The following is a 25,077-nucleotide window of genomic DNA, read 5'->3' on the forward strand; positions in this document are numbered from 1 at the left end:
ACTCCGTAATTATTTTATATATTTTCAAATTCCAAATGTTAGGCAGATTTCATGTCACGGTAGTAGTCCAATGTGTAATCCATCGTTTATGAATCCACGCTTTCAGTCACTTTCACTATCGTGGCCTAGACCCCTTTTAGATGTATCAAGACATGATTTAGATTGAGAGAACCATTTTTTTTTTTCTTTGACAATTCTTCCAAGTTTCCACCTCATTAATTATTATTAATTGAAACATTGCAACTTGAGTTGACATGAATCTTGATATTTCATGGAACCATTAATTAAAATAAAAATTAAATTAAAATAATTATTAAAAGGTAATCTTACGTATATTAGTGAGTATAAAGATCTTGTATTTATTAGCTGAGAAAAATATTTTCTAAGTAACTAATCATTTTGGGATAGAACCATATACCCTAAACCCTAGACCCAATTTCTAAGTGGCTATTAAATTAAAATATTATATTTTTTGTGTAATAATAAAATCTAAGCAGTGAAGCTGCCAACGCAAAAACAAAAAAGGGCTTCATCATCACCCATCATTCCTCCTTTTGTACCCTCACTCTTTCCAACTGTGAATCCAACCCAAAACCCAGACCTCTCTCCGGCCCACCCAGACTGTGAACCCCTTCCACCCAAAAGCCAGCCCGTCCTCTGCCGGACGCCGGCGTCACGTGTGCCGTACACAAATCCGGACCCCCTCCACTCGCGCCCGGGCGCACACCGGTGTGGCTGACCGATCCAAGTACAAGAATCAAATCCAGACCATCGGTTCGTGGAGTTTCGGCATCTTTCGCCTTTTTAAAGACATTTTGGCTGTTCGGAAGCATGGGTCCCAGACGAGGAATTGTCCGCCTGCCGTAGCAACAGACGTGATATTACGGGACACATGTCATGTGCACGCGGGCCCGAGTGTACAGTGGAACATTTCACTCTCCGCGTGTGTGCAGCTGCCATTACCATTCTCTCCTATCAAAGGGGGGAAAAATGGCGAGAGGTGAGAAAGGTTGCGCTCGGGTTGTTTGAAGCGGAGCCGATAGGTAGGAAACGAGGGTTTTGTGAAGAGAGAGAGAGAGAGAAAGAGAGAGAGGCGAGGAGCGTCGGTTCGACCGCGAGAAAGGCCGTAGATTGCGCTGCTGCGGAATCTTCGACTAGGGTTTCACGGCGGTGGAACTAAATTACGCCTCGTACGGAATTTTTAACCCACCCTTGAATTTTAGCTTCCCTCTTAAATTTATGTGATCAACTGAAGCTTCGTGGTTGTCTTCTGGTTTGTTGCTTGCTTTGATGTTTTACGTTGATCTATGAGCGTTTTGTTTGCGCTTTTTTGTTTGTTTGTTTTCTTTCGTTCGCTTTCATTAGTGGGCGTCCTGGGAAATGAGGTGGGGTGCTCCATGCGTTCATCTTTGTGTTTTGTGCTTGTGGGTTTTTCTGACATGTTTTGTACTTTGGCTCCGGGGTTTTTGGTCTCCGTGTGATTGCCTCGAATTGCTTTATTTGTTTGTTTTCAGCTCGATTTTGTTTGTTCTGGGGTTTATGTTCGGTGGATCTGCGAGTATAGTATTTTTTGGTGTGATGTTTGCGGATGTTTGCTTAGGTTTAAATCCAGCTGCAATTTCATGAGTGGATTGTTGTTCGGGGTTGATTCTGATCAGGTAGTCGATTTAGGGTTTTGAGTCTGTCAACCACTTTTTTCCTTTTTTTCTTTCTGTCGAACGACTTTTGGGAAAATTTTCTCTAAATTGTGGGAGAATTTAACGAAGAAGTTGCCACTTTAAGTCAGTCCTGTTAAAGTATGTATGTAGTTTTATCTTGTGAACGTGAATCAAGGATTCAATGCATCTTTATTCGACAATGTTTTTCTTAGCTTTTATTTAGCTGCTTTCAGTTTGTTAAATATTCAACCCCCTAAGTAACTGTATGTTTTCTGTTGTATCAACAGTTTCCATGTATTATTTACTATTTTTTATTTTATTACTTTGGACATTATTGTGCAATTATTGTTCATCCTTCTGTTTACCATATATTTACGTAATGTTTATTTTTGCTGTTATTGTTGCTGTTATTGCTATTAAAGTATTACTATTACTTACTACTACTACTACCACTTGTCAATCATGACATTTTCGGAAATTGCGGAGAGCTTTTATTGCTTAAAGAAAAAGAAAGAGAATATTAGGGACAGTGGGAAGGAATCCCCTACCAGTAAGGAAGAACTGGAAACACCATCATTAGCCAATACATAGGAAATGTTATTTGCAGTACATGTCAATTATTGTTATTATTATTATTGTTATTAGGAGGAAATAGGGAAGTGCCTGAGTTAAATGTAACTTGGATCCATGATCATACAGTCATATTTGAATGATGGTCAATCCAGTCTCTATCTTTTATTTATTTATTTATTTTCTTAAGTACTGTTTTGTCAGTATCTCACTTTTTGGTGTATCTTTATGAAAATTTATCTTCTACTTTATCAAGACTATGTCCTTCATTCACGAGCATGGATGGTTGAAGTTTGTGGTTGTTTTCCTTGATTTAAAAAGGTTTTACTTTGACTCCCATTTAGATAAATGCGTCTTGACCTATATGATTTCAGACAACAGATAAATCTTATTAAATCTTGTTGTTGTTTACTCTTATCTGTTAGATCTGATGTCTTGATTTTTCTTGATGTAATTTTGGTTTCTCCTTTTTGGTCCTTTAGTATTTTCTTCTTCTGTTTATAATATTCTCGCTGTTCCGAGAAAAGAAAAAAAGACGAAGTTCTTGTTGCTGAGTGCTTTGTGTGTGAATTTGATTTTGCTTACTTTTCAACCCCTGTATGCGTTTCTTTTTGCATGAATGTGTAATTTCTGAGGTTGGATCAATTTATAGAAAGAATTCATACAAAACCGGTATTATGAAAATAAGTTATGTTGTAAACTTAAGTAATAGTAATTGTAGAATGGATAGCATGACGTTTGTCTTATGGAGAGTTCTGTTTTTACGTAGACTTTATTGTTAATTTATTTTCACAAAATACAGTTGATGTAGTTGAGCAGAAATTTTCTTGTGGTTATAGTGAAGACAACTGGGTTAAGTTCATATTTAATGTTATGCTGGTAGTGTTTTCCCTACAAGCTGTTATTAGTAGCTTCTAAGTCAGTCCATTGGTTCCTGTGAAAATAGAACTGTCAAAGCAGCTTTCTTTAGGATGGTTTCTCATATGGAGGATACATTGCTTGGTTTAGCAAGTGTCAATTAGTACTCTATCCATGTCTTTTAATCCATCATCTCTATAATTGCCCTTGACGTTATTTGTCATGTTATCTTGAAATTGGACCATTTCAGGAAAAAAAAAAAGATAAAAGGGGAGAAAAATGAAATCCTTATATTTATGGCCAATCTGTATGAATATCAATTAATTTTTTTTTTTTTTGTGGTAACCTCAATGTCAAGCAACTAAGCTGGGTTTTATGATCTATTGCATATTGGAACCACATGAACTTCACACAGAATTTTGACTCTTGTAGATAATGGGAGCATTATCTTGGTCCTTTGTCCATGCTGCTGAAGTTTTTGAGCTTCTGAGTATTGTTTGACTGCAATATGACTCTCGAAGATTTCTTCACTCTAACTGAGATTAAGGGTGGGTTCACAACCCTTGCTAGAGTAGAAGAGCTGATCTCTGTAATGCAGAGAGAGAATGGAAATGCCATAAAAAACATAGGAGATGCAGCAAGGCAATGGTCAACAGTTGCAGGTGTTCTAGCTGCTACAGAGAACAAAAATTGTCTTAATCAATTCATTCAGTTGGATGGACTCCAGTTTCTCAATCAGTGGCTTCAAGAAGCCGAAAAGTGTACCAATGACTCCAATAAGAACTTTGTTGAAGAATCAATTGATGCCGTACTTGGAGCATTGGAGAAGTTACCTGTGGACACTAAAAGGGTAAATGTTTCTGGGGTCAGGGTGACTATTGAGCGTCTCATTGGCTGTGTAGATTTTAAAGTCCAGGAAAGGGCAAAGTCATTGTGTGACAGTTGGGGTCTGGATGTGAGCAAAGACAGCTCATATCAGGATGTTGGAGAGAAACATGGGGCCAATTGTGATGAAACTTTGAGATCTTCACCTGACATCAAAATGGCTCACAAAGGAAATGGTGGAGAGGATTCTTGTGGAAACAAAATTCATCATTTGAATACCATAAGAGATTCAGATGTTTCTGAAGTGGCAGTTCTCAAGGATATAGAGATTTCTAGATCTAATCAGGGATGTGAAGCAGTTTCACTGCTGGGTGATGGGAATTTACTGGGCTCTGCATCCATGTCTAACTCTTCTCAAAAAGGTTCATCTCTAGTGGCAGAAGAACCTTCTAAGCATAATGGAGAAAGTAAAGCCTCTGTTGTAACTAACGGCACCCCAACCCCCATTGACAAAGATGTTGGTAACAGATCTGTTGAGGTTCCTGAACTCAAAGATGCAAGTAATGACAAGAAGCAGACAACAGAAAGTAGTTCATGTAGGTCTAGCAAGAAAGAATTGTGTGTGGGTTCGGTGCAGCTGGATTCTAGAGGTACTGAATCTTGTGTAAGAAGCAGCACATCATCTGCTGATCCCGGCAGTGAGCACACTATACCGGAGCATCAACTGAAGAATGTTAGCACTGATATAATGATGAAAAAATATTCAAGTGACGGGATGGAGCTCAAAACTTCTCGACAAGGCGGCGACTCATATTCTCAGAGCAGTGAAGTCCTTGCAACCTGTGCTGGTGTTAAGGTGCTTGGTAGTGGGTCAGATTTGAAAGGGACTAGGGTCATGGATTCCATTCTTTTCAGTGGAAGCTTCAAATCAAAGGTGGAGAGTAAAGATGTAGACAAGATAGAGAGGAGAAGATCAGAAATGGAACTTGATTATGGCGAGGATGCATTGGAAGTAGCTCGTTTGGTTGCTAAAGAAGTGGAACGAGAGGTTGTGGATTATAGAGAACCGTCTTGTGGCTCTTCTTCTGAGAAGAATTCAGAAGGTGAGATTTCACAGCCAAGTAGCCCCGAGTCTGATGATGATAAACACGATGAAAACATTTTGGAACAAGAAAAATCTATTGAATCCCCTGTCAGTGAGCAACTTTCTGATGATGGTGGTTCCAAGATGAAGCGTCTGAGGTTATCTAATGAAGCTGACACTGAACCTCTAGACGGTAACAATGATCTTGAATCTGTTCAATCAGCTGGTGTCCCTGAAGAATTGGTTGTGAATGCTGATAAGAGCAAATGTGATTTTGATCTCAATGATATTTTTACTGAAGAAACTGAAGGGCCAGTTGAACAAGTCACTAAGCCAAACAGCACCTTATCTGCACCTATTCCAGTTATTCCAACTTCCAAAGGAGTATCCAATCTTCCTGGAACACGTCTTGACTTTGATGGAGAACTTGGGTGGAGGGGTTCTGCTGCAACAAGTGCTTTTAGGGCACCATCTCCTCGAAGAACTGTGGATGGGGACAAGTTTTGTCTGGGTGATAATAGCAGTCAAGGGTCAAAACGGAGGCATGATTTTCTCAAGATTGATCTCAATGTGGCCGAGGGTGACGAAGATCCGGTGGTTGATATGGGGTCAGTAAAACAAGCCCCAGTATCCTCTGGTCTTCCATCGGGGGAGTCCTCTGTTGAAGTCAGTTCGAAGAAAGCGGAGAGGCTCAAGTTGGATCTTAACCGCCTTGGTGACAATGAAGAGGCGAACCCATTCCCAGTGTCAGATCGGAGAGTGGAAGGGAGATTGTTTCACCAACTTCACCAAAATAGGCACCGGAGTCCATCTCCTGCTTCTTCATCCTCTTCAAGACAGCCTTCCATGAGGGACTTTGATTTAAATGATAACCCTTCTTTCTTTGATGCCTCTGGATTCCAGGATTCTCGGCGGGACCTTGGCAAATTGTCAACTCAAGAAAACAAACATTATGGAGGCTTTCGCCTAGATGATCCTATCGTCTCAATCATGGGTTCCAGACAAGAGATTGAAAGGAAAGATTTTATCCACAGAAGTCAAGGCCTACTTCCAAATGGACAGGGAGCAGAAAGTTCGTTTGGCGGGAACATGATGAGAGTTGGAGGTGGCAGTGGTGTAGGGGTGAGGCCCATGCTTACATATACCCCGAGCACCCTACCAGCCTTTGGATACAATGGACTCAGCATCGGACCCTCAATGTCCTTCTCTCAGATGTATGGGCCTGCCTCAGCCCCTTACATGGTAGATTCAAGGGGAGGCACAGTTATACCTCAGATCATGGGCTCTGCTGCGGGTGTTTCGCAACCTTTCTCCAGGCCTCCGTTTCTTATGAGTGTAACAGGTCCCCCAACAGGTATGAATGGATTTGAGCCGCCACGCTCCGGGCTTGACTTGAATTCAGGCATGACATCCGTGGAGGGAGATAGCCGTGAAATGGGTGGGTTGAGGCATCTGTTTGTGCAAAGACATGGTGTTCTAATGGAAGATCAGATTAAACCTGGATTGCAGCCGAGTGGGGCGGGAATGAGTCTAAAAAGGAAGGAACCTGATTGTGGGTGGGAACTGAACATGGTTGGCTACAAACAGGAGACGCCATGGCATCGGTAGTTTTATCAGACCCCACCCATGGTGGTTCATTGGGTCTTTTTTTGAAAGATGGAAAGGAGCCACGGGGCGCCATATGCTACAGAAGTGAAATAAGGCTGGGAGGAGTAAATTGTTTAGAAATGCCAGAAAGGAGGTGTAGGGTTTAATTGGTTTTTCATCTTTGTTTTATAGAAAAAGGCGATTGCAGCCGCTAAAATGATGGGTTCATCTCTCTCTGTGTAAATCTGTCATAAAAATATTCTAACATCCAATGAAGGAAGAGAGTCTTACAGTTACAAACTGATTCATCGTCCACCAAATAGCCCCTCCCCAAAGTCTTAGTCTCAATGTGACATGTATTCAATACCCTGGTCGAGGTTTCTCAAATAGTTGACAATCAGAGATACGAGCCTTGAAGCCAGTGGGCTGTTGTTGGTTGGCTGATCGTCGTCTGTTTGTTGTCTGTCGCATGGCGGTGAAGAAGACCTTTGTGGATGCGATTCAATCGAAGAATAAAAGAATTAAAAAAATTGAAGATACCGGTGACGAGGAGAAGTGCAGATGCTTTCGTGGCGTCTACTGTTGGACCTAAATTCTACCGTAGTACACAGTCGTTTTCAGATTTCAACGTCAGAGGTCGTGTCAAAAGGGCAACGAAGTATTACCGTGTCGTGTTCGTATGAAGCCTTCTGGTTAGTATAAATGTTGATGATGATCATCATCATCAGTTGTCTGGACGCGACAGCGAAAACTGGTGGTGCTGCAGAGAGTGCAGAGAGAGTTCGGTGAGCGATGCGGAGCGCGAGGTGTTCAGACGCGGTTGTTTCGGTGTGGAAGTATCTGTGGGTCGTAAATATCCTGACCTTGAAGACGTTAGAGTTGGTTTCGTTTCCCCTTAAACGTGGCCTCTACGGCATCGAGATGTTCGTCCTCTCTGCTCTTCTCCTGTGTCTCTGGTTTCTTCTCGGATGCTTGATCGACTCTTTTACGATGACGATAAGAAACCTGCCGCGTCCGGGTGAAGGTTGCAGAGGAGGCATCTGTTGGCACAGCACAAGTATTCGGCGAGTGTGTTTGGAGGGGGTAGAGGATGAGTTTGCCGTTGATCTCGTCCATTCATGGCTGCCCAGTATGCTTGTCACCCATGAATGAGTTGGGGGATTACTGCAACAGTTTCGAGGTATAAGTGCTTGTAGTTGAAAACTATTTTATAAATCTGCTGGAATTTGAAGGTCAATGGTCCCTTCTCATTTTAACCTGAGGGGACCTCCTGAATAGCCTTGCTGATATTGAAGCTAGTTTTGTTCCCCTGAAATTGCAGTTGCAGAGATGTGAACCAGTATTGGTCATTAATTTATACGAGTATATGATTCTATTTCTGGCTACTTGATTTGATAAGGCCAGCAAAGCTGTCTCGGTTTTTTCTAAAATGTCTTACTTAAGTCAAAATGGATAAACCTCTTCTTGAAAGACAGATGAAATTGCATTTTAGAAGAATAGGGTAATTCAGAATTGAATGGATACGGCTCACAGTTGCTTAATCGAATTTAGAATATGTTTAATCGCAACATAAAATAATCTTATCGATTATCAGTTCTCTGCAACTGGTGCATTTAACTACTAAATAGTTTGATCAACATTCGTCTCATTGTTCCGTTCCAGTGCCGTTATTTTTGAATTTGTTATACCTGACGACATGATTGTCACTTCCAAGTCACGGTTGCTGGGTTTGGAAAATGAATCCCATCTTCACCAAGATAATTTTATTTTTGCTTTGTTAAATATTAAAATTTCTTGAGAAAGTATATCATATTTAACTAATGATGTGAGCCAAAAAGTCTATCATATTTGATAAGGATGAATTCTCTGACAAAGAGAGCTTCAGAGCAATCCTCGAGTTCATCGTCATCCGCAGCATCTTTAACTGGTCTCGTTTTTCTCCAGAGCTGCCAAAGAAAAAGTAGGCCTTGGTTAGCAGACTAAGGCTAAAAAACAAAACCAATGAGGAGTTCCACAGTAAACATGACATTATAGAGTCAAAGAAAGAGAAGAATTACTGTTGTAGTTAAGGAGTTTCTCAATGAGGTCAACATGGGTCATTAGCATACGCCTGCAGCAGTATCTCACCAACCCCAGGGCATCCAGAGCATCCCTGCAATCAAATAATAATCCAACCACTACTTGAACATCAAATTCATTTCTCATCAAAACCTTGCAATTACAGCAACAGAAATCGGATATTGAATACATCCCACTCATGTCCACCAAAAATAATTCAGTAGGGCCCATAATCCTGAAGTTTTTTTCTGGAGAACTGTTTTTCCCTGCACAGACATCAAATAACCTCTGCTAAAATGGACAGCTATATTGGTGATCAAATAAAGCAATTAGGACTACTTGCGCTGCCCAGACATCAAATAACCTCATTGGTCACCTGGATTAGCTTACTGAATGGAAAGTCCAACAACCCACGGATTATTAAACTTCTACTTACGTTATTCTAACCAAGGAGAAGGTAACTTTTTGAATCCATAATTAGTGCTTATCCTCCAGGTCTTTTTGACAGTACCTCCCCAAAATGTTTGAACAATGGGAATTTAAATGTAGAAGAAATAAGGCACTAAATCTCCAAAGGAAGTTCGGAGTGTAGTTTTGCTGGTGGATCTCCCAATAGACAACATTACAATAACAGGGAAAGAAGAGAAGGCTGGTTCAAAATTGAAAATAATAAAGGAAAAAAGGGGTTACGATGTTATAAAAAAGGGTCTACAGGGATAATTTGGAATTCAACAACTGGTCCATTTATCTACCTAGCTAGGAAATTTGCTTCTTGAATTGAATGATTTCTTCTCTCTAAGCACCGTGTACTTACAAGTTACTAAAAGACTTGTGGAAGTTACTAAAAGACTTGTGGGAAGCAGAAAAAGATTCCCAAAATCCAAAAAGATTAGGTAAGACACCCCATCAAGGGAGCAACATTAATCACCTAAACCTTCTAATTAGACAACTCAACCGCTTGGTGAACAATTGTAAACACTTGCTAACCATCAAAAAGAGTTCACAGGGAGGCACACCTAATAGACAAGTACCAGATACATCATGTCATACACGCAACTCCAAGATTTAATTACCAATTTCACGGTGAAATTTGAATTTAAACATTTAGCCAACCAAGAAAAACTAACAATCGACATATTTTTTTTTGCACTGACTATGTAACAAAAGCCTCCGTCTTTTCAATGTCAATGATACTTAAGTTGTAGGTAAAGCAAATCGAATCAATAATGTCAAGATATAGACTGAGATGCGGTGATGACTTTCTATGAATATAATGGATCTCTGTACATAAGGAGAGGCTGCAGGGCAGTGGATCTTATTCATGTTCAGTCGAAAAAAGTATTAATCCAATTTATTTTCAGTTTGAAAATGATATTTTATGCATTAATCAAGGTTTTCACCTAAGAAATTTAAAGACAACATTCTACTATGCATCACAGCTACCTAGGAGCTTTCGGGTACATCAACATTTTCCTTTCTCATAATTTCAGTTACATTGACCTTTATCTGAGAATATCTTGTTTGGTTAATAAAGGGTAAGGCATGCATTGTAATCACTAGGATTTTTTATTATGTGCTTTGAACATTATAGACATTATATATGTTCTTTTTTGAGGAATATAGCCATATTATATTTTGGTATCCTAAGAAAGTCATCAGTTACTTGGGGCTCCATTGCAAGGAAACCTACAAGTGAGAACAATGAATGGACAAGGTTTCAAGTAGCTAACAGTAGAAAACTGGAACTAAAGCCTATTATTATACCCAACTATAATGATTATCCACATAATCTAAAAGTCCCTTATGAGTTGTAACGTGTCTAGTTCTCCATCAGCTTCCATAAGTAACTCAGCTGGGTCCAAGGGAAGAAGCGTCAAGACAGAGGTAAAAGGAAAAAAATAATAAGTTTCTCTCAAGTTCTCTCGAGGGCATTTTCCCCATTTTGAATAGTCTCTGCCTAGAAAGTATTAAATTAATTAAATGAAGAACTGTTGAGAAAGGAAAGCCAGAGTAATATGTTTGAAAGTTGCATCATGAGATAATTCAGCAAGATGCACTCATGTATCATTAGAATCTATTTTGAGGAAAAAAAGGTAATACAACATGGAAATAACAAAAGAACAAATATTCTACAAGCAAATCATAAAAGCAATCATATTAGTTTCTAGACCCATTTAAAAAAAAAAAATTCTTGACCATGTAATCAATGGTTTCCACAAATAAACAAAGATTTTCTGAAAACTTCTTTGTATTTCTCACCCTTCAGTGTAATCAGCCTGTAGAAGATCCAAGTATGTATCCCATTTGTTGCCTATTACCTACAAACAAAAGAAGTCAGCTACTCTGCCACTACGCAAGTCTTCACAAACGGATCACAAGGTCGAAAGAGTAAAGGAAGAAAAAAAAACCCTTGATTTCAACGTCAATATCGATTGAAAATAAACAAATAGAAAGAAAATACAAAACCAGCAGATGAGCTAAAAATAGATGAAAAGACAGACTAAGAAAAGCTTCGAGACCTAAAGTCCACATGCAAATTAGGCACTTACACTTCAACGTGTTTACAAATTACCTGCAAAGAAGCTCTTGACTGTTAATTTAAAAAGAATCAAGAATAAAATTGAAAATTGCCTTAACAGAAACCTTGTCGTTGAAACAATTAGAAGACTAGAAATGACAATCCTCCTAATTCCTCAAAGGTGTCAGCTCAAGCAACAAACGACTCCGAATAGAAGAACGCGGGTAAACAAAGGAAAGACCTTGATTATATTCGAGCTCAGACCAAAATCGAGGAACCGTTACGAGGTACCCACCTTTCCACAGGTGAAACAGCGTACTGGAATAATCATCTTTCCTCAACCCTAATTGCGAACCTCACCGCTCTTCTTCTCGTCCGAGTTGACTAGCAAGGCGCTGCCTGTGCAACCTGATAGCAGTACCAAGTATTTAAGCTAAGTCTTATATAGACTATAGAGACGAGAAGAGACATACATATTTAAATTACTAAAAAGCCCCTGAAAATCCTCTGCCGCCTTCCGTATTCCTTTTTTCACGGACGGAGCTGCCCAGTGCAGTGCAGGTCGTGTAGAAGTGAGTCCGCACTGGGAGTCTTCCTTGGTAAATAAGCAAAGGTGTGTCTCAGCATATTTTCCCTTGAGCGAGTTATTTCGGAGATTTTTTCTCTGGGGGTAATGATTCGGTTAGGGTTTTCATAGGAGTTTAGAACAACCGAGTGCGATGGTTCACTGAAATAGACGACTTTCTCTAACAGGGTCTTAGCAGTTTTTGTGGTTTGTGAAATTTTAGGTCTTAAATTTTGATCTCTGGAGCTGAAAACTGATTTTAGTTTTGAGGTAAGGGTAACTTGAAGAAAAACCACGAGAGAATGGATACATCCGATGAATATACGGCGTCATGGTTGTAGTTAGTTTTTTGAGAAGTGCGAATGTTCTCTCCTCCTCAAAGAAGACAAGCATTTCGTGTTGAAAGAGGAAAAAAAAAACTTCGTTATTTTATTCTTTTGACTTTTGCTATCGTTGTGATGGTCATGCTCAAATTCATCTGCCAAGTAATTGACTACTGTAAGAGCTTACTTACAGTAGCTTACAAATGTGTTTGACGTTTCTATGCTTTTCAATTGGCGTTTTCATGTTAATGTTTCTGTATTCTGTTTTAAGGCATTTAAGACAAGGCACTAATTCCTTGTCTTGAAGTTGATGGAACTAGTCTCACTTACAGAGGCACCTGCATTGTTGTAGATTAGATGGAGGGAGGGGTAGTTGAGTTCCATACCTTTTCTCTCTAGATGCTTCTTTCACTGATTATTCACATATCCCTTTCTTCCCATTGAAAATGAGTTTGAGGCTCCCAGATTCCTTTGTGCATTTTCTTGTAGCCTTTTGTATGGAAGAGAAAGTGGTAAAAATTCCCTATTGACTTAGCTGTTGCCATTCAAATCCAGTTATCAAGCTGGTATTTTTGAGAGGTCTTGCGTTAGCTGGACAGAATCTAATGTTAGTTGGTAGATGCAACTTGCAAGCGTACTGAATAATGCCAAGGTGAAGAAGCAGGAGGCTAACTTCTTAAGATAATTGAATCTTCTTTACACTGATAATATATGTATTAAAACACATATCTGCTTCTGTTTCTTACTGTTGTATTTAAACAATACAAAATACTTTCTATTTTTTTAATCTGGGATTTAGGAATGCTTTTGGAATCCAGAAAGAGCTGGCATATGCTGAAACAGTGGTCTGTTCTTCGGTTAATTGAAACTCCAATTTGCATGTTGTATATGTACCTTTTAGTTTTAATGTTACAGTTTCTTACCAAAAAGAGAACAGTTTATGTTTGGCCTGGCATATATTGCTTATAAGATATCAGTTTGGGATTTAAATAATGCTGAAAGCATTGAAGTTTGATAACTTCAATGGGAGTCTTCAGAATTTCTTGGAATAAAATACAATTGCCTTCTATCCTACTAATATTAGTCCTTTTGTTTTTTATATTCTTCTGATAATCACTAATTACATTTGAATTTTGATGCAGGAACTGTACTGATTTTTTATCTTGTAAAAGAGCATTTAGTCATGTTGCCTCTTGACCCCACAAAGAAGAATTCCTTTCAGCGGTTGGTCCGTAATGGAGATTTGGTTATTATCTATGAGAGGCATGACAGCATGAAGGCTGTAAAAGTATGTGAGGGTTCAGAACTTCAAAATCGATTTGGGATTTTTAAGCATTCTGACTGGATTGGGAAGCCTTTTGGGTCAAAAGTGCTAAGCAACAAGGGAGGATTTGTTTACCTACTGGCTCCCACTCCGGAGCTATGGACCTTGGTTCTAAGTCATAGAACTCAAATACTATATATTGCAGATATCAGCTTTGTGATCTCATATTTAGAAATTGTTCCAGGGGGTTTGGTTCTTGAGTCTGGGACTGGAAGTGGTTCTCTCACTACCTCTATTGCTAGAGCTGTTGCACCTACTGGCCATGTCTATACATTTGATTTTCATGAGCAGAGAGCCTCCTTAGCCAGGTAACCTCACTTACAACTTTTGGGATATCAACAATTTTATTTTCTGTTCTCAGTAGATGCAAAATTTAGAAATTAGTTTCCATAAATTTCTTTTTTTTGCCATTGAATGTTAAAGTCCATTTGTGTTTTAAGTTGCATGTCTTTCCAATAGGGAGGATTTTGAGAAAATTGCTTTGAGTAGCTTGATCACGGTTGGTGTTCGAGATATTCAAGGTGAAGGATTTCCTGAGGAGTTCTCCAAGAGAGCAGATTCAGTGTTCCTTGACCTGCCACAACCATGGTCGGCTATACCTTCAGCTGCTCAAATGTTGAAACCAGATGGAGTTCTCTGCTCATTTTCCCCATGCATTGAGCAAGTTCAGCGTTCTTGTGAGACTATGAGATCAAATTTTACAGGTATGCTTCTTCGATTCTTAAAGGTGAGAGAATCTTTAGCTCAGAAAAGGGGCTAATGCTACATTTGCAAGTCTTCGTTAATCTCAAAAGATTGCTGATTAAGTAGAAAGTAATCCAAAATATGCACCTAACTTGAATAAGCTTATCGTTTACTTATTTGCACCATCATAGCTTCCAATTCTTGGAAATTAGGCCACCTTATGCAATTGTGCAAGGAAATATTTCAAACGAGGTTACCCCATCAATTAAGATTTTTTTTTTTTTAAATTGAAATGGTGGTTGGCTTTATTATTTTCCAAAGATAACAAGAGTAGAGAAAAAGGTTGAGCTACAACAAGGAAAACCAGTCTCTGATCAGTAGGGAAGGAAGGCCTAGAGACAATTACGGAGTCATTGTTATACTATATCGGTAGCTTGTTTTCTAAAATCATTCATTTGTATTAAACATCTGTGGTTAAAAGGTAAATATGTTTAAGGCGATGCTTCAGATAATCAACATGTAAGTGAAGTTGTTTACTGTATTACTTCATCACTGGGGTGCAGGACATCATATTCCATCATTATGCTTTAGCTGGTTTGGCATGAATCATTTTCTTATCTGATAATTTGGCTTCAATCTAACTAGTAACCCTTGGGATTGGATCATTTTGACAACTAGGAACACATCAACTGACATAAATTTATCACTGTTGAAAGGTCAGTAACTATTTTTTTTAAAAAAATTTTGGTGAAGATTTGAGGACTTTTGAGGTTCTTCTTCGTACATATGAAGTCAAAGAAGGGACAATGGGCTACGGTGGAGTTGAAGTAGGTGCATCGAAGAATTCTCTTCCTCATAAAAGGAGACATTGTTCTTCAAACCAAAGAAATAAGGGAATGGAAGAGTCAACTCCTGCCATTGCTAGGCCTTGCAGTGAGAGCAGAGGTCACACTGGTTATTTGACATTTGCAAGACTGAAATGCTTGTGACCATGTTTGTGTTGCAGTTGAGAACTGCTGCAGCTTTAACTTCTTCAGGGCCACGGAAGTAGAAGCAGAAACCATCTCCAGCAGTTGGGATTTGGGATGGAGGAAGAGAGCTTTCTTGAGACAGCAGAACTTTTGTATTTTGCTCATCTGTGTTCCTCAAATTCTATTTGGTTTTGTGTTTGTAATCAAAATCTAAAACACTCAAACCGTTGGATAATAAATTAAATCTGATAAATAATTTATACTAATTAAAATGATTATTAAGGTAACTCTAGACACTATGATCAGGTTTGAGAGAGAGAGAGAGATCAGCAGTATGGATCGAACGACTAACCGAGGGGTCAGGAGCAAATCAAGGGAAGGAAACTGCACTGCCGTCAATCAGTTCAGTGGTCAGCGGGGACGCGCAACTGCCGTCTCTCTGTTTATACAGTGGCAGTGCTCCCCGGATTCACCCCTCGCCGCCCCGTTGCATCGTCGTGCACTACCACGTTCCCCCACCGTCGCCACCATTCGGATGCTCTGAATCGCGTCCACAAGTATGATATAGTGACGGCAGTTCACTGCCATGCGTAACGTTGCCTCCTTCCAGAGTTCAGCTTTCAAGCAGCAAAAAGAACCATTTCTGTGATGAGAAAAAACAAGCCTCTGAGTTTGAATTAATGATTGGTTGGAATGAGAACGAGAAAGCCTCCCAATTTAATTCTCCCCTATTTTCTCTTACAATTTCATCTCACCCATCGACAGATCACGGGCGTACTGATCTTTATTCACGATGACTAAATCAAGACAGATTAAAAAAGGGCATAAAAGTTCCTGAAAATATCTTCCAAAATCCGAATGACAGAAGAATCTCCGGCGAGGAATTCATTCCTTGAGAGCGTCTTACCTAAGTAGCATATATATTCGTGTTAAGTTTCAGTTAACTGATCAGCACAAGATTCCGAGATTTGTGTTAAGTGGATTTGAGAGAAAGGACACTAGTAGTGAAGAAATTCTTGCTGGGAAGGAGTTTGGAATTCGAATCTAGACACTTTTTTTTTTTTTTGCCGGAGAGAATTAAGAGGCTTGAATTTGTTACACAATTGAGGTTCTTGCTCCTTTTATGACGACGGAAATTTCGGGAAAATATGAAGGAAACGTTAACGGTCGAGTTTGAGATGATCCGACGGCCCGTATGGATCCAGACTCCTGTGTGAACCACGAAGAGGCTCCGGAGAAGCAGTAATGCATAATGGATCAATTAAAATGTGGAAATATGGCAACGAACTCCCGGAATCTAGACATAGTGCATAGTGAGAGGAGAAGCCATGGGTTTTTATGATTCCTTGCGAACGATTTAAGGTTTGTGGTTCCGTTTGAGCTCCTTGTTTTTTGCAAGGAATAGTTCTGGGTTTGATTTCCGGAGACGATGGCGATCAGTCTCCAGGAGATTAAGAATGAGAACGTCGATCTGGTAAGAAATCTGAGGTTCTCCAGGATATTAATGTTTCTTTGAAGTTTGTTTAGATCGAGTTCAATTCTGTGACGAGGCTTTTGTTTCTCAAAAGAACCCATGCATGTTCTGAAATCGGCTTTTAACTTCTTCTTTCCATTATTATTATTTTCATTTTCTTCCTTTCTGATTGTTTTTTTTCTTCTAATGCTTGGCGATTTTCAACTAGATATCCGCTCCTAGCTCCCTGTATATAGCTTTACGTCTTGTTTGGTTTACTGATCATGATGATCCGTAGTGGAGAAGAAGAGTTCTTTTGTCTTTTGGTAAATATTTGGCTGGACCAATGCAGGGTGAGAGAGAGAGAGAGATCCGAAGTGTTCAATTGTTCTGGAGTTGTCCTACGTAAAAGCCTGTTTCTTTTTTCTTTTTCATACTCTCTCAATGTTGCTTGAGAAATCAGCTTGAAAAAAACTTTTCCCTCCATAATTCTTTCTTCTTAGGAGATTAGGATCAGCGTAAACTGTTCTCGTTCTTTCATTGGTTTCTTTCCTTCTTGCGTGATTAGTTGGATCCAGGGAAGCAACGAGTCTCTTTTATGAAGCCAATGAAGGCTGGGGTGATTCGCGTAGCTATTTTCTGTCTCCATTCTTGGAATTAGTAGTTCAGAAGAGGTTTTGGATCAAATGGTATTTATTTCTGAAACTCGACTGTGTGAAAAGGAATTTGTAAGAGTAATATTTTGGTGATTTTTATCGCTAGTCGATGTCCGATAGAAGTGTCAGGAATTTTTTATTTTTTTTTTGGTGGTTTCATCTCTCAGTTAGAGAACGTTCTTTTTCTGGGTTACGAATTTTGTAGAACTATTCCTGTCGATCTCTTTCTAGTCGTTCCAGCTGAATTAGTCATTGGAAGCTGAACAGCTTGAACAGAAAGGTGTTGAGCATCTGTGTGGTGAATTCAGGAACGAATTCCAATCGAAGAAGTCTTTCAGCAATTGCGATGTTCAAGGGAGGGACTGACCTCGGACGAAGGAGCCGAGAGGCTCGAAATTTTTGGGCCCAACAAACTCGAAGAGAAAAAGGTAACTTGTCAACAAAATCGATCGATGCTCCTACTGTCTTTCTCTTCTCTTGCTTCTTGTTTTAATCTTTTGTATTGTCGGACTCGACTACAGGAAAGCAAATTTCTGAAATTTCTGGGTTTTATGTGGAACCCCTTGTCATGGGTGATGGAAGCGGCTGCTTTAATGGCTATTGCTTTGGCAAACGGGGGCAGGAAGCCCCCGGATTGGCAAGACTTAGTGGGTATCGTTCTTCTCTTGGTAATCAACTCTACTATCAGTTTCATCGAAGAGAACAACGCTGGTAACGCAGCAGCCGCACTCATGGCTGGTCTTGCCCCCAAGACTAAGGTAAACGAGGCTTTGAATTTGATTTTAAATCTTGTCTGCTCTTTCCCACATCTATTGCATGTAGGTTCTTCGTGATGGTCGATGGTCCGAGCAAGACGCAGCGATCCTCGTTCCTGGAGACGTTATAAGCATTAAATTGGGAGATATTGTCCCTGCAGATTCTCGTCTCCTTGATGGAGATCCGTTGAAGATAGACCAATCCGTCTTGACTGGAGAATCTCTGCCTGTAACTAAGAACCCAGGTGATGAAGTGTTCTCAGGATCGACTTGCAAGCAGGGTGAAATTGAAGCTGTTGTCATTGCAACTGGTATTCACACATTCTTTGGTAAGGCTGCCCATCTTGTGGACAGCACCAACCAAGTTGGCCATTTCCAGAAAGTCCTTACAGCAATTGGTAACTTCTGCATCTGTTCCATTGCCGTTGGGATGATCGTCGAGATTATTGTTATGTATCCTGTTCAACACCGCAAATACAGAGATGGGATTGACAACCTATTGGTCCTTTTGATCGGTGGGATACCAATTGCAATGCCTACTGTGTTGTCTGTGACCATGGCTATTGGATCCCACAGGCTCTCACAGCAGGGAGCTATCACAAAGAGAATGACGGCCATTGAAGAGATGGCTGGCATGGATGTCCTCTGCAGTGATAAAACAGGGACTTTGACGCTGAACAAGCTGAGTGTGGACAAAAACCTTATTGAAGTTTTTGCAAATGGTGTGGACAAGGAGGATGTTATTGTTCTTGCCTCAAGGGCTTCAAGGATTGAAAATCAGGATGCCATCGATGCGGCCATTGTTGGGATGCTTGCAGGTCCAATCGAGGTATTTACTCTCGCTATGAAGCTCTGAAATTATCTCTTTTTTTTTTTCTAAGTTCTTAAAATTATTTTCTTTAATGTGAAAGAACTGAGTCTGTTATAATTTATCTCTTTCCAGGCGAGAGCCGGCATCAGGGAAGTGCATTTTTTTCCTTTCAACCCAGTTGACAAGAGAACTGCTCTCACCTATATTGATGCAGATGGCAATTGGCATCGTGCTAGCAAGGGTGCTCCTGAGCAGGTAGCGTACTTAACCTTTTCCCTTTTTTCTTTACAATGTAAAGTTTACTTCGAATAATAATGGAAGATTTGCCTTTTTTCTTATGTTCGTGCGACTGATCTATACTGTTTGAACTACTGGAACAGATTATCGCTCTGTGCAACTGCAGGGAAGATGTTCGCAGTAAAGTGCATGCTGCGATCGACAATTTTGCTGAGCGTGGGCTACGATCACTGGCTGTCGCACGACAGGTTTCTTATAGATAATGTATTTATAGTATTTTAAATTACTAAAGTGGGTTCTTCAATTTTCGTAATTTTGAATTTGCAGGAAGTGCCCGAGAAGACGAAGGATAGTCCTGGGGCTCCATGGCATTTTGTGGGTTTATTACCTCTCTTTGATCCTCCTCGGCATGACAGTGCCGAAACCATTCGCAGAGCTCTCAATCTTGGTGTTAGTGTGAAGATGATCACTGGTAACCCATCACTTTGTTTTTCTTATTTTTATATTGAACTATGCAGTTTCTTGTTCTGGCTATATCCTTTTTTCTATACAATTTAATTCTTATACTTTTTTCAGGTGATCAGCTTGCCATTGCTAAGGAGACAGGGAGAAGACTTGGAATGGGAACAAACATGTATCCTTCATCTTCTTTGCTAGGTCAAGAAAGGGATGCTTTTATTGCTTCAGTTCCTGTTGATGAACTAATTGAGAAGGCTGATGGGTTTGCTGGAGTTTTTCCAGGTGGGTTTTGTCTGAAAATTCACAATTTTCTTTTAATTTTTCTACCTAATAGCAGCATCTGAATCTCATTGAGATTGAACTGTTATCTATTCTTTGACAGAGCACAAATATGAAATTGTGAAAAAGCTACAAGAGAGGAAACACATATGTGGAATGACTGGAGATGGTGTGAATGATGCACCTGCTCTGAAGAAGGCTGATATTGGTATAGCTGTTGCTGATGCCACTGATGCAGCTAGAAGTGCTTCAGATATAGTCCTCACTGAACCTGGACTTAGCGTCATTATTAGTGCTGTCTTAACAAGCAGGGCTATTTTCCAGAGAATGAAGAATTACACTGTATATGTAGCTTCCACATATTTCATAATTTTTCTGTATTCATTTTTCATTAAGTAACCAAGTCAGATGTTTAAGTATCAGAGAGAGATGTAGAAATCTACTTTGTCCCTTTCACTGTTTTGATTCTGTCTGACTCTGTTCTTCCCTTTCTTCATTATACATGCAGATTTATGCTGTATCCATCACGATTCGTATCGTGGTAAGTATTCCAAGAGCCCCATCATCATTTTTTTTTTTTTTCTGTTTTAGTGTGTTTTCATTGCTTCTCTTTTTCATGCTTTTCCTTGTAGCTCGGCTTTCTGCTTATTGCACTGGTTTGGAAGTTTGATTTCTCTCCTTTCATGGTTTTGATCATTGCCGTTCTAAATGATGGTAAGTTTGGTCTAAAATAAACTTTGATTTCTCTCCTTTCATGGTTTTTCATCATTGCCGCATGAATTCTAGGTACTATCATGACCATTTCCAAAGATAGAGTGAAGCCATCTCAGGCGCCTGACAGTTGGAAGCTCAAAGAGATTTTCACAACTGGAGTGGTGCTCGGTGGTTATTTGGCTCTCATGACCGTCGTATTCTTTTGGGCAATCCATGACACCGACTTTTTCTCTGTAAGAATCCACAAGTAAGCCTATTATTATTATCAGAGATATGTTGTATTATTATTTGGTTGTCGTCCCTGATGGTTTCCGTATTTTTGCAGGAAAAGTTTGGAGTCGGATCATTGAGGCACAGCGAAAACGAAATGATGGCTGCGTTATACCTTCAAGTTAGTATCGTAAGCCAGGCTCTTATATTTGTCACTCGTTCTTGGAGCTGGTCCTATGTTGAACGCCCAGGGCTCCTCTTGGTGATTGCATTCATTGTTGCACAGTTGGTAAGGAAACACGGTCCTTAGTCTGAGTTGCGAGGGAAGAATGACATGGTTTCTCTTCACAATTTGTATTTGCCTGGATACCAGGTAGCCACTGTAATAGCAGTTTACTGCAACTGGGGATTTGCAAGAATCAAGGGAGTTGGCTGGGGTTGGGCTGGAGTCGTCTGGCTTTACAGTATCGTGTCTTACGTCCCTCTTGATTTTCTCAAATTTGCTGTTCGCTACATCCTGAAAGGCAAGCCATGGGACTACCTCTTTCACGGAAAGGTTGGTTTTCTGAATCTTTAAATTTCTCTCGTCATTACCACTGCACATATTGATTGTAGCAGTAGCTGTTTTTTGTTTTTGTGATGGATAAATAGCCTGGTTTCACGACCAAGAAGGATTACGGAAGAGAAGAAAGGGAAGCACGATGGCCTTCAACCCCCTAAAATCACCTGTCTTCAACAAGAGGGCTAGCAGCAGCGAGCACTCTGAGATTTCCCAGCAGGCCAAGAAGCGTTTTGAAGTAGCAAGGTAAAATTGTTGGCCTTCGTTTGTGAAGTTGAAGAGGCTTGAGAATAATAATAATACCATCCAGCAGGTTGTACAGTGTGAGAAAGAAGCAAGGGTACATGCAGGTAGAATTTGGAAAGACCAAATGGCCAGGATAATTTTCCTGAGTGTTCTAGGAATGCCCATACTGTAATTTCTATTATCACTCTTTTGGGTTTTGATATCTAGAGGGCAGGGGTTGGATAAAAGACTTTCCGTTAACTCGCCTAAGTTTGACCCCTAACTCGGTGAATCATGGAAGGAGAATGAGAGAAAGGCAAGAAGATAGAATGGTGAAGACCTTGTTTCAGAAATTGAAATACTCGAAACATGGTTACTTGTTTCAGAAATTTATGGCAATCGAGAAGTTAGAGCTAAGCTCCATTAAAACCAGTCAACAATCTCCACCTCGCTGCAACGTTTTCTTCTCTCTCCACTCATATTCCTTCTTCACGAGCCCATCATCGCCTGTCCTTCCTGTTCCCTCCCCTTATCTACACAACCACGGAAAATGGTATAGATTAAGGCTTCTGCCATGGCAATCAAACTAGACATTTATGGCATGGCTTCTGCCATGGCGATCAAACTGTTCTTGGCAGTGAAGGAAGCTGCGTCTAATTAAAATATTGACGCCCGTCTTCTCGACGATTTAATTAGTCCATTGATAGGATCATGTCCTGCAGCAGATGTTAATAACAGTGCTTCGTATTTAATAATTCAGGAGCTTTTCCTGTTGCTTTCCTCGAAATTTAGGTGCCATTTCTTTCAGATAATTTGTAATAAAGAGACTCGTTCTGACCGGTGTGTCACCGGAACAAGACGTTTGGTACACGGAAATCATAAATAATTGATGAACAGACATCAGTGTCATTCTTGGAAGAAGCTCAGCGCGTCTCAGTTATGTATTACTGTTCCTCGCTTCTCGGATTTAGCCTTGCAGAACCAGTCCGTTTCCCATGAACCAGGAATCCATTTTTAGAGTTGCAGGTGTATTACACAAGCTTTCTATAATACTTATACACATGGCGGATATAACGAAATATCCAACGGAGAAGAAAGACATAAAAAGCTTTGAAAAAGCAAACCAGAACAAACCCGATAACACATCAACCACCGGCAGTCCATACCGTCTGCGCCAGCTGCAGCTCATTGATTGCAACCTTCCCCTTTTCTCAATTCCCTGTTTCCATTAAAATGGCTCGATGCGGGATACCACTATGGGGCTGCGGACAACGTGCGTCCCGTCCGACCAGGACAACGACCCGAACAGCCCACCAGATTCGTCCAGTTTGAGGTTCCTCGCCTCGGCAGATACAGTCACGATGTAGCTCTGCTTCGTCACCTTGGGAGAGAAGACTAGATTGGGTGGCTTCACGCTCACCACCACTCCCCTCGGGGCTTCCAGCTTCACCCTGTAGACTGAATTGGGTGCCCCCATATTCGTCACGGTTCGGATGAAAACCTTGCTGACTTTCCCGACGGCTGTGCTATCGAAAACTGCAGAGAACGACGGGTAGTTGAGATTCTCCGGCGAGGACTTCCTCGGGCACGTCACCGGCGTCCGCGTGATGACTTGAATTGTCCTCGGGTTGTAACCGATAGAGCAGAGGAAGTACACGTAGTCAGGAACTCCCATATCGTACAGAAGACCAGGGTCCATTGCCCGGTCGAGATTCAGATGACCAGCGCCGAAATCGTAGGTTGTAGAAGGTTTCCCAGTCGATTCGTCGGTCATCGGTTGGAGTGTGTTATCCATTAGGCTCGCCGTGGTGATCATTGCCGACCGAATGGCCGCCGGACTCCAGTTAGGGTGGGCCGATTTGAGCAGGGCGGCGGCGCCGCTAACGTGAGGGCAGGCCATGGAGGTGCCGGAGAGGATGTTGAACTCTGTTTTCCTGATGTCAGAATCGAGTCCGGTTGGCCCCACTGCATCGGTCCACGCCGCTAGTATGTTGACACCTGGCGCGATCAAGTCAGGTTTGAGAATCTCCGGCGTCAGCCCGTTGGGGCCTCGTCCGGAGAACGAGGCAACAACCGGAGCTGGCTTCACTCCAACGATGGTTCCACGGAACTCGATCGTGGCAGTGGGATTCGGTGAGGTCGCGACGTACGATTTCACGGCGTTACCTTCTTCGGCGCCGACGGCACAGGCGGGGATTAAATGAGCGTCGCCGACGAGACCTTCGCCATTGGAGACGCCGTTTGCCAGGATCATTCCGACGCCTCCAGCTTTTTTGACAACCATTCCTTTGGCGACTCGTGGACTGCTACCACGGTCGCAGATCACGATTTTCCCAGCCACAAGCTTCCGGTCGAGGGAGTTGTCCATGCACAGAGAGGCAGACAATCCGCCGGTCTTTCCCGGGTACACAACAGGGTAATGTTTACCAGCAAGGGGCTTACCTGCATAGAGCGAAACGCCAGCGAGTTGCCGGCCGTCGCCGAGGATGATAACTGCGGGGAAGTTTCGATCGATCGTGCCGGCGCCGACGGTCGTGAGCCACGGGGCCAGATTCGTGACAGACATACCGGTAGGACCGTCGTTTCCAGCGGAAGAAGAAACGAAGACGCCCTTCGCCATGGCTCCAAACGATCCCATCGCGATCGGATCGAGATAGTACGGGGAGGTCACTCCATCTCCGCCGCCGATAGAGATAGAAATCACGTCCACTCCATCAGCAACAGCGCGGTCGAATCCGGCCAGAATGTCGGAATCGAAGCACCCCGAGTTCTTCCAGCAGACTTTATATGCCGCAATTCGCGATTTTGGCGCCACGCCTTTGGCGATTCCGGCTGCGTACCCGGTCATGTTTGCCTGAAACGCATGCTTGCCAGCGGCCGTGGAAGCCGTATGAGTCCCATGCCCATCCGCGTCCCTTGGCGACCGGAACTCGATACTACCATTAATCGCACCCATCATAGCTGACATATGGCCTTTCGAGAAGGATCTCGCGCCAACGAGCTTCTTATTGCAGCTCCTAGCCGAAAACCGCTCCCCAGCTTCGCAAACGCCTTTCCATTTCGACGGAACAGGCCCAAGGTTATGATCTGAGAAGCTCCGCCTCTCCGGCCAAATACCGGTATCCAGAATCCCGATAATAACATCAGATCCGTAATCGGAATCTGACCAAAGACCCTGCTGGTTTCTCAAGCCAAGGAACTGCGGCGAGCGAGTAGTATGCAGATACCGCTTCCGGTCTTCAAAGACGGCGAGAACGGAAGGGTGGTCACGGAGGCTATCCACATGACCCGAGCTCAACCTCACAGAGAAACCATGAAACACCGTATCGTATACATGAAGAATCTGGAGTGGCGAAGAGACAAAGCTGGTGGCGTACCAGTTGTAGTGAGTGGGGAAAACGGAGGGCTTCAAGTGCTCATCAACACGGACGATGTAAGTCTTCTCTAAAGGTGGCGAAAGAGTCTCCGCAACCGCCTGCAGAGAGAGAGCAGAGAAGAAGAAGATGACGAAGAGGCAAGACGCCATGGATGAGAGCTCAGAGCAGAGAGTGGAAGAAGAGTGAAGCGGCGAGGGTTTTCTTCCAAAATGAATGAGGCGAGTGCCGACATCCGAGGCACATGTTCAGAGGAATTTAAAATTTTAAATACTATTTTCCCATTTTTCAACCATTTCCAGAAAAACGGATACTTTTTC

General features: G+C 41.5%; 4 protein-coding genes and 1 pseudogene across 5 annotated transcripts; 3 read left to right on the forward strand and 2 right to left on the reverse strand.

The window, feature by feature from the left end:
- Positions 1-979: 979 nt before the first annotated feature.
- On the forward strand, positions 980-7,959 carry LOC137944912 (uncharacterized). Its single transcript, XM_068790716.1, has 2 exons — positions 980-1,190; positions 3,519-7,959. Exon 2 carries the CDS (start codon positions 3,595-3,597, stop codon positions 6,601-6,603), a length of 3,009 nt encoding a protein of 1,002 aa, XP_068646817.1. The 5' UTR covers positions 980-1,190; positions 3,519-3,594; the 3' UTR covers positions 6,604-7,959.
- A 413-nt stretch (positions 7,960-8,372) lies between these two features.
- LOC137944577 (DNA-directed RNA polymerases I, II, and III subunit RPABC5) lies at positions 8,373-11,568 on the reverse strand. Its single transcript, XM_068790261.1, has 4 exons — positions 11,454-11,568; positions 10,900-10,958; positions 8,640-8,734; positions 8,373-8,528 (listed from the first exon to the last, which is right to left on the reverse strand). The coding sequence occupies exons 1-4, from the start codon at positions 11,487-11,489 to the stop codon at positions 8,503-8,505; spliced, it is 216 nt and encodes a 71-aa protein (XP_068646362.1). The 5' UTR covers positions 11,490-11,568; the 3' UTR covers positions 8,373-8,502.
- Positions 11,569-11,677: 109 nt separating this feature from the next.
- LOC137944025 (uncharacterized) lies at positions 11,678-15,248 on the forward strand. 2 transcript variants are annotated; one of them, XM_068789514.1, is made up of 4 exons: positions 11,678-11,771; positions 13,189-13,678; positions 13,830-14,074; positions 14,808-15,248. In XM_068789514.1, the coding sequence occupies exons 2-4, from the start codon at positions 13,230-13,232 to the stop codon at positions 15,041-15,043; spliced, it is 930 nt and encodes a 309-aa protein (XP_068645615.1). In that variant the 5' UTR covers positions 11,678-11,771; positions 13,189-13,229; the 3' UTR covers positions 15,044-15,248. The 2 variants fall into 2 exon arrangements, with proteins under 2 accessions (XP_068645615.1, XP_068645616.1); XM_068789515.1 differs by lacking the exon at positions 11,678-11,771 and adding an exon at positions 11,848-11,993.
- Positions 15,249-16,454: 1,206 nt separating this feature from the next.
- LOC137944024 (plasma membrane ATPase 4-like) lies at positions 16,455-21,408 on the forward strand (annotated as a pseudogene).
- Positions 21,409-22,292: 884 nt separating this feature from the next.
- Positions 22,293-25,077, reverse strand: LOC137944913 (subtilisin-like protease SBT1.6). Its single transcript, XM_068790717.1, has one exon. The coding sequence runs from the start codon at positions 24,907-24,909 to the stop codon at positions 22,612-22,614; it is 2,298 nt and encodes a 765-aa protein (XP_068646818.1). The 5' UTR covers positions 24,910-25,077; the 3' UTR covers positions 22,293-22,611.

The sequence above is a fragment of the Aristolochia californica genome, unplaced genomic scaffold, assembly GCF_029961685.1.
Source record: "Aristolochia californica isolate CCGP_79_NKW_82.1479 unplaced genomic scaffold, dmAriCali1.0.hap1 SCAF_11, whole genome shotgun sequence".
Classification (NCBI taxonomy): Eukaryota; Viridiplantae; Streptophyta; class Magnoliopsida; order Piperales; family Aristolochiaceae; genus Aristolochia; species Aristolochia californica.

Bases quoted from the DNA above. Each gene is read 5' to 3' on its own strand.
- LOC137944912 (XM_068790716.1), top strand. From the start codon at position 3,595: ATGACTCTCGAAGATTTCTTCACTCTAACTGAGATTAAGGGTGGGTTC.
- LOC137944577 (XM_068790261.1), bottom strand. From the start codon at position 11,489: ATGATTATTCCAGTACGCTGTTTCACCTGTGGAAAG. The intron at 10,959-11,453 runs GTGGGTACCTCG...TTTTGTTTGTAG, and splicing joins GCTGTTTCACCTGTGGAAAG to GTAATAGGCAACAAATGGGA. The intron at 8,529-8,639 runs GTAATTCTTCTC...TTTCTTTGGCAG, and splicing joins GAAACTCCTTAACTACAACA to CTCTGGAGAAAAACGAGACC.
- LOC137944025 (XM_068789514.1), top strand. From the start codon at position 13,230: ATGTTGCCTCTTGACCCCACAAAGAAGAATTCCTTTCAGCGGTTGGTC. The intron at 13,679-13,829 runs GTAACCTCACTT...TCTTTCCAATAG, and splicing joins CAGAGAGCCTCCTTAGCCAG to GGAGGATTTTGAGAAAATTG. The intron at 14,075-14,807 runs GTATGCTTCTTC...ATTTTGGTGAAG, and splicing joins TATGAGATCAAATTTTACAG to ATTTGAGGACTTTTGAGGTT.
- LOC137944913 (XM_068790717.1), bottom strand. From the start codon at position 24,909: ATGGCGTCTTGCCTCTTCGTCATCTTCTTCTTCTCTGCTCTCTCTCTG.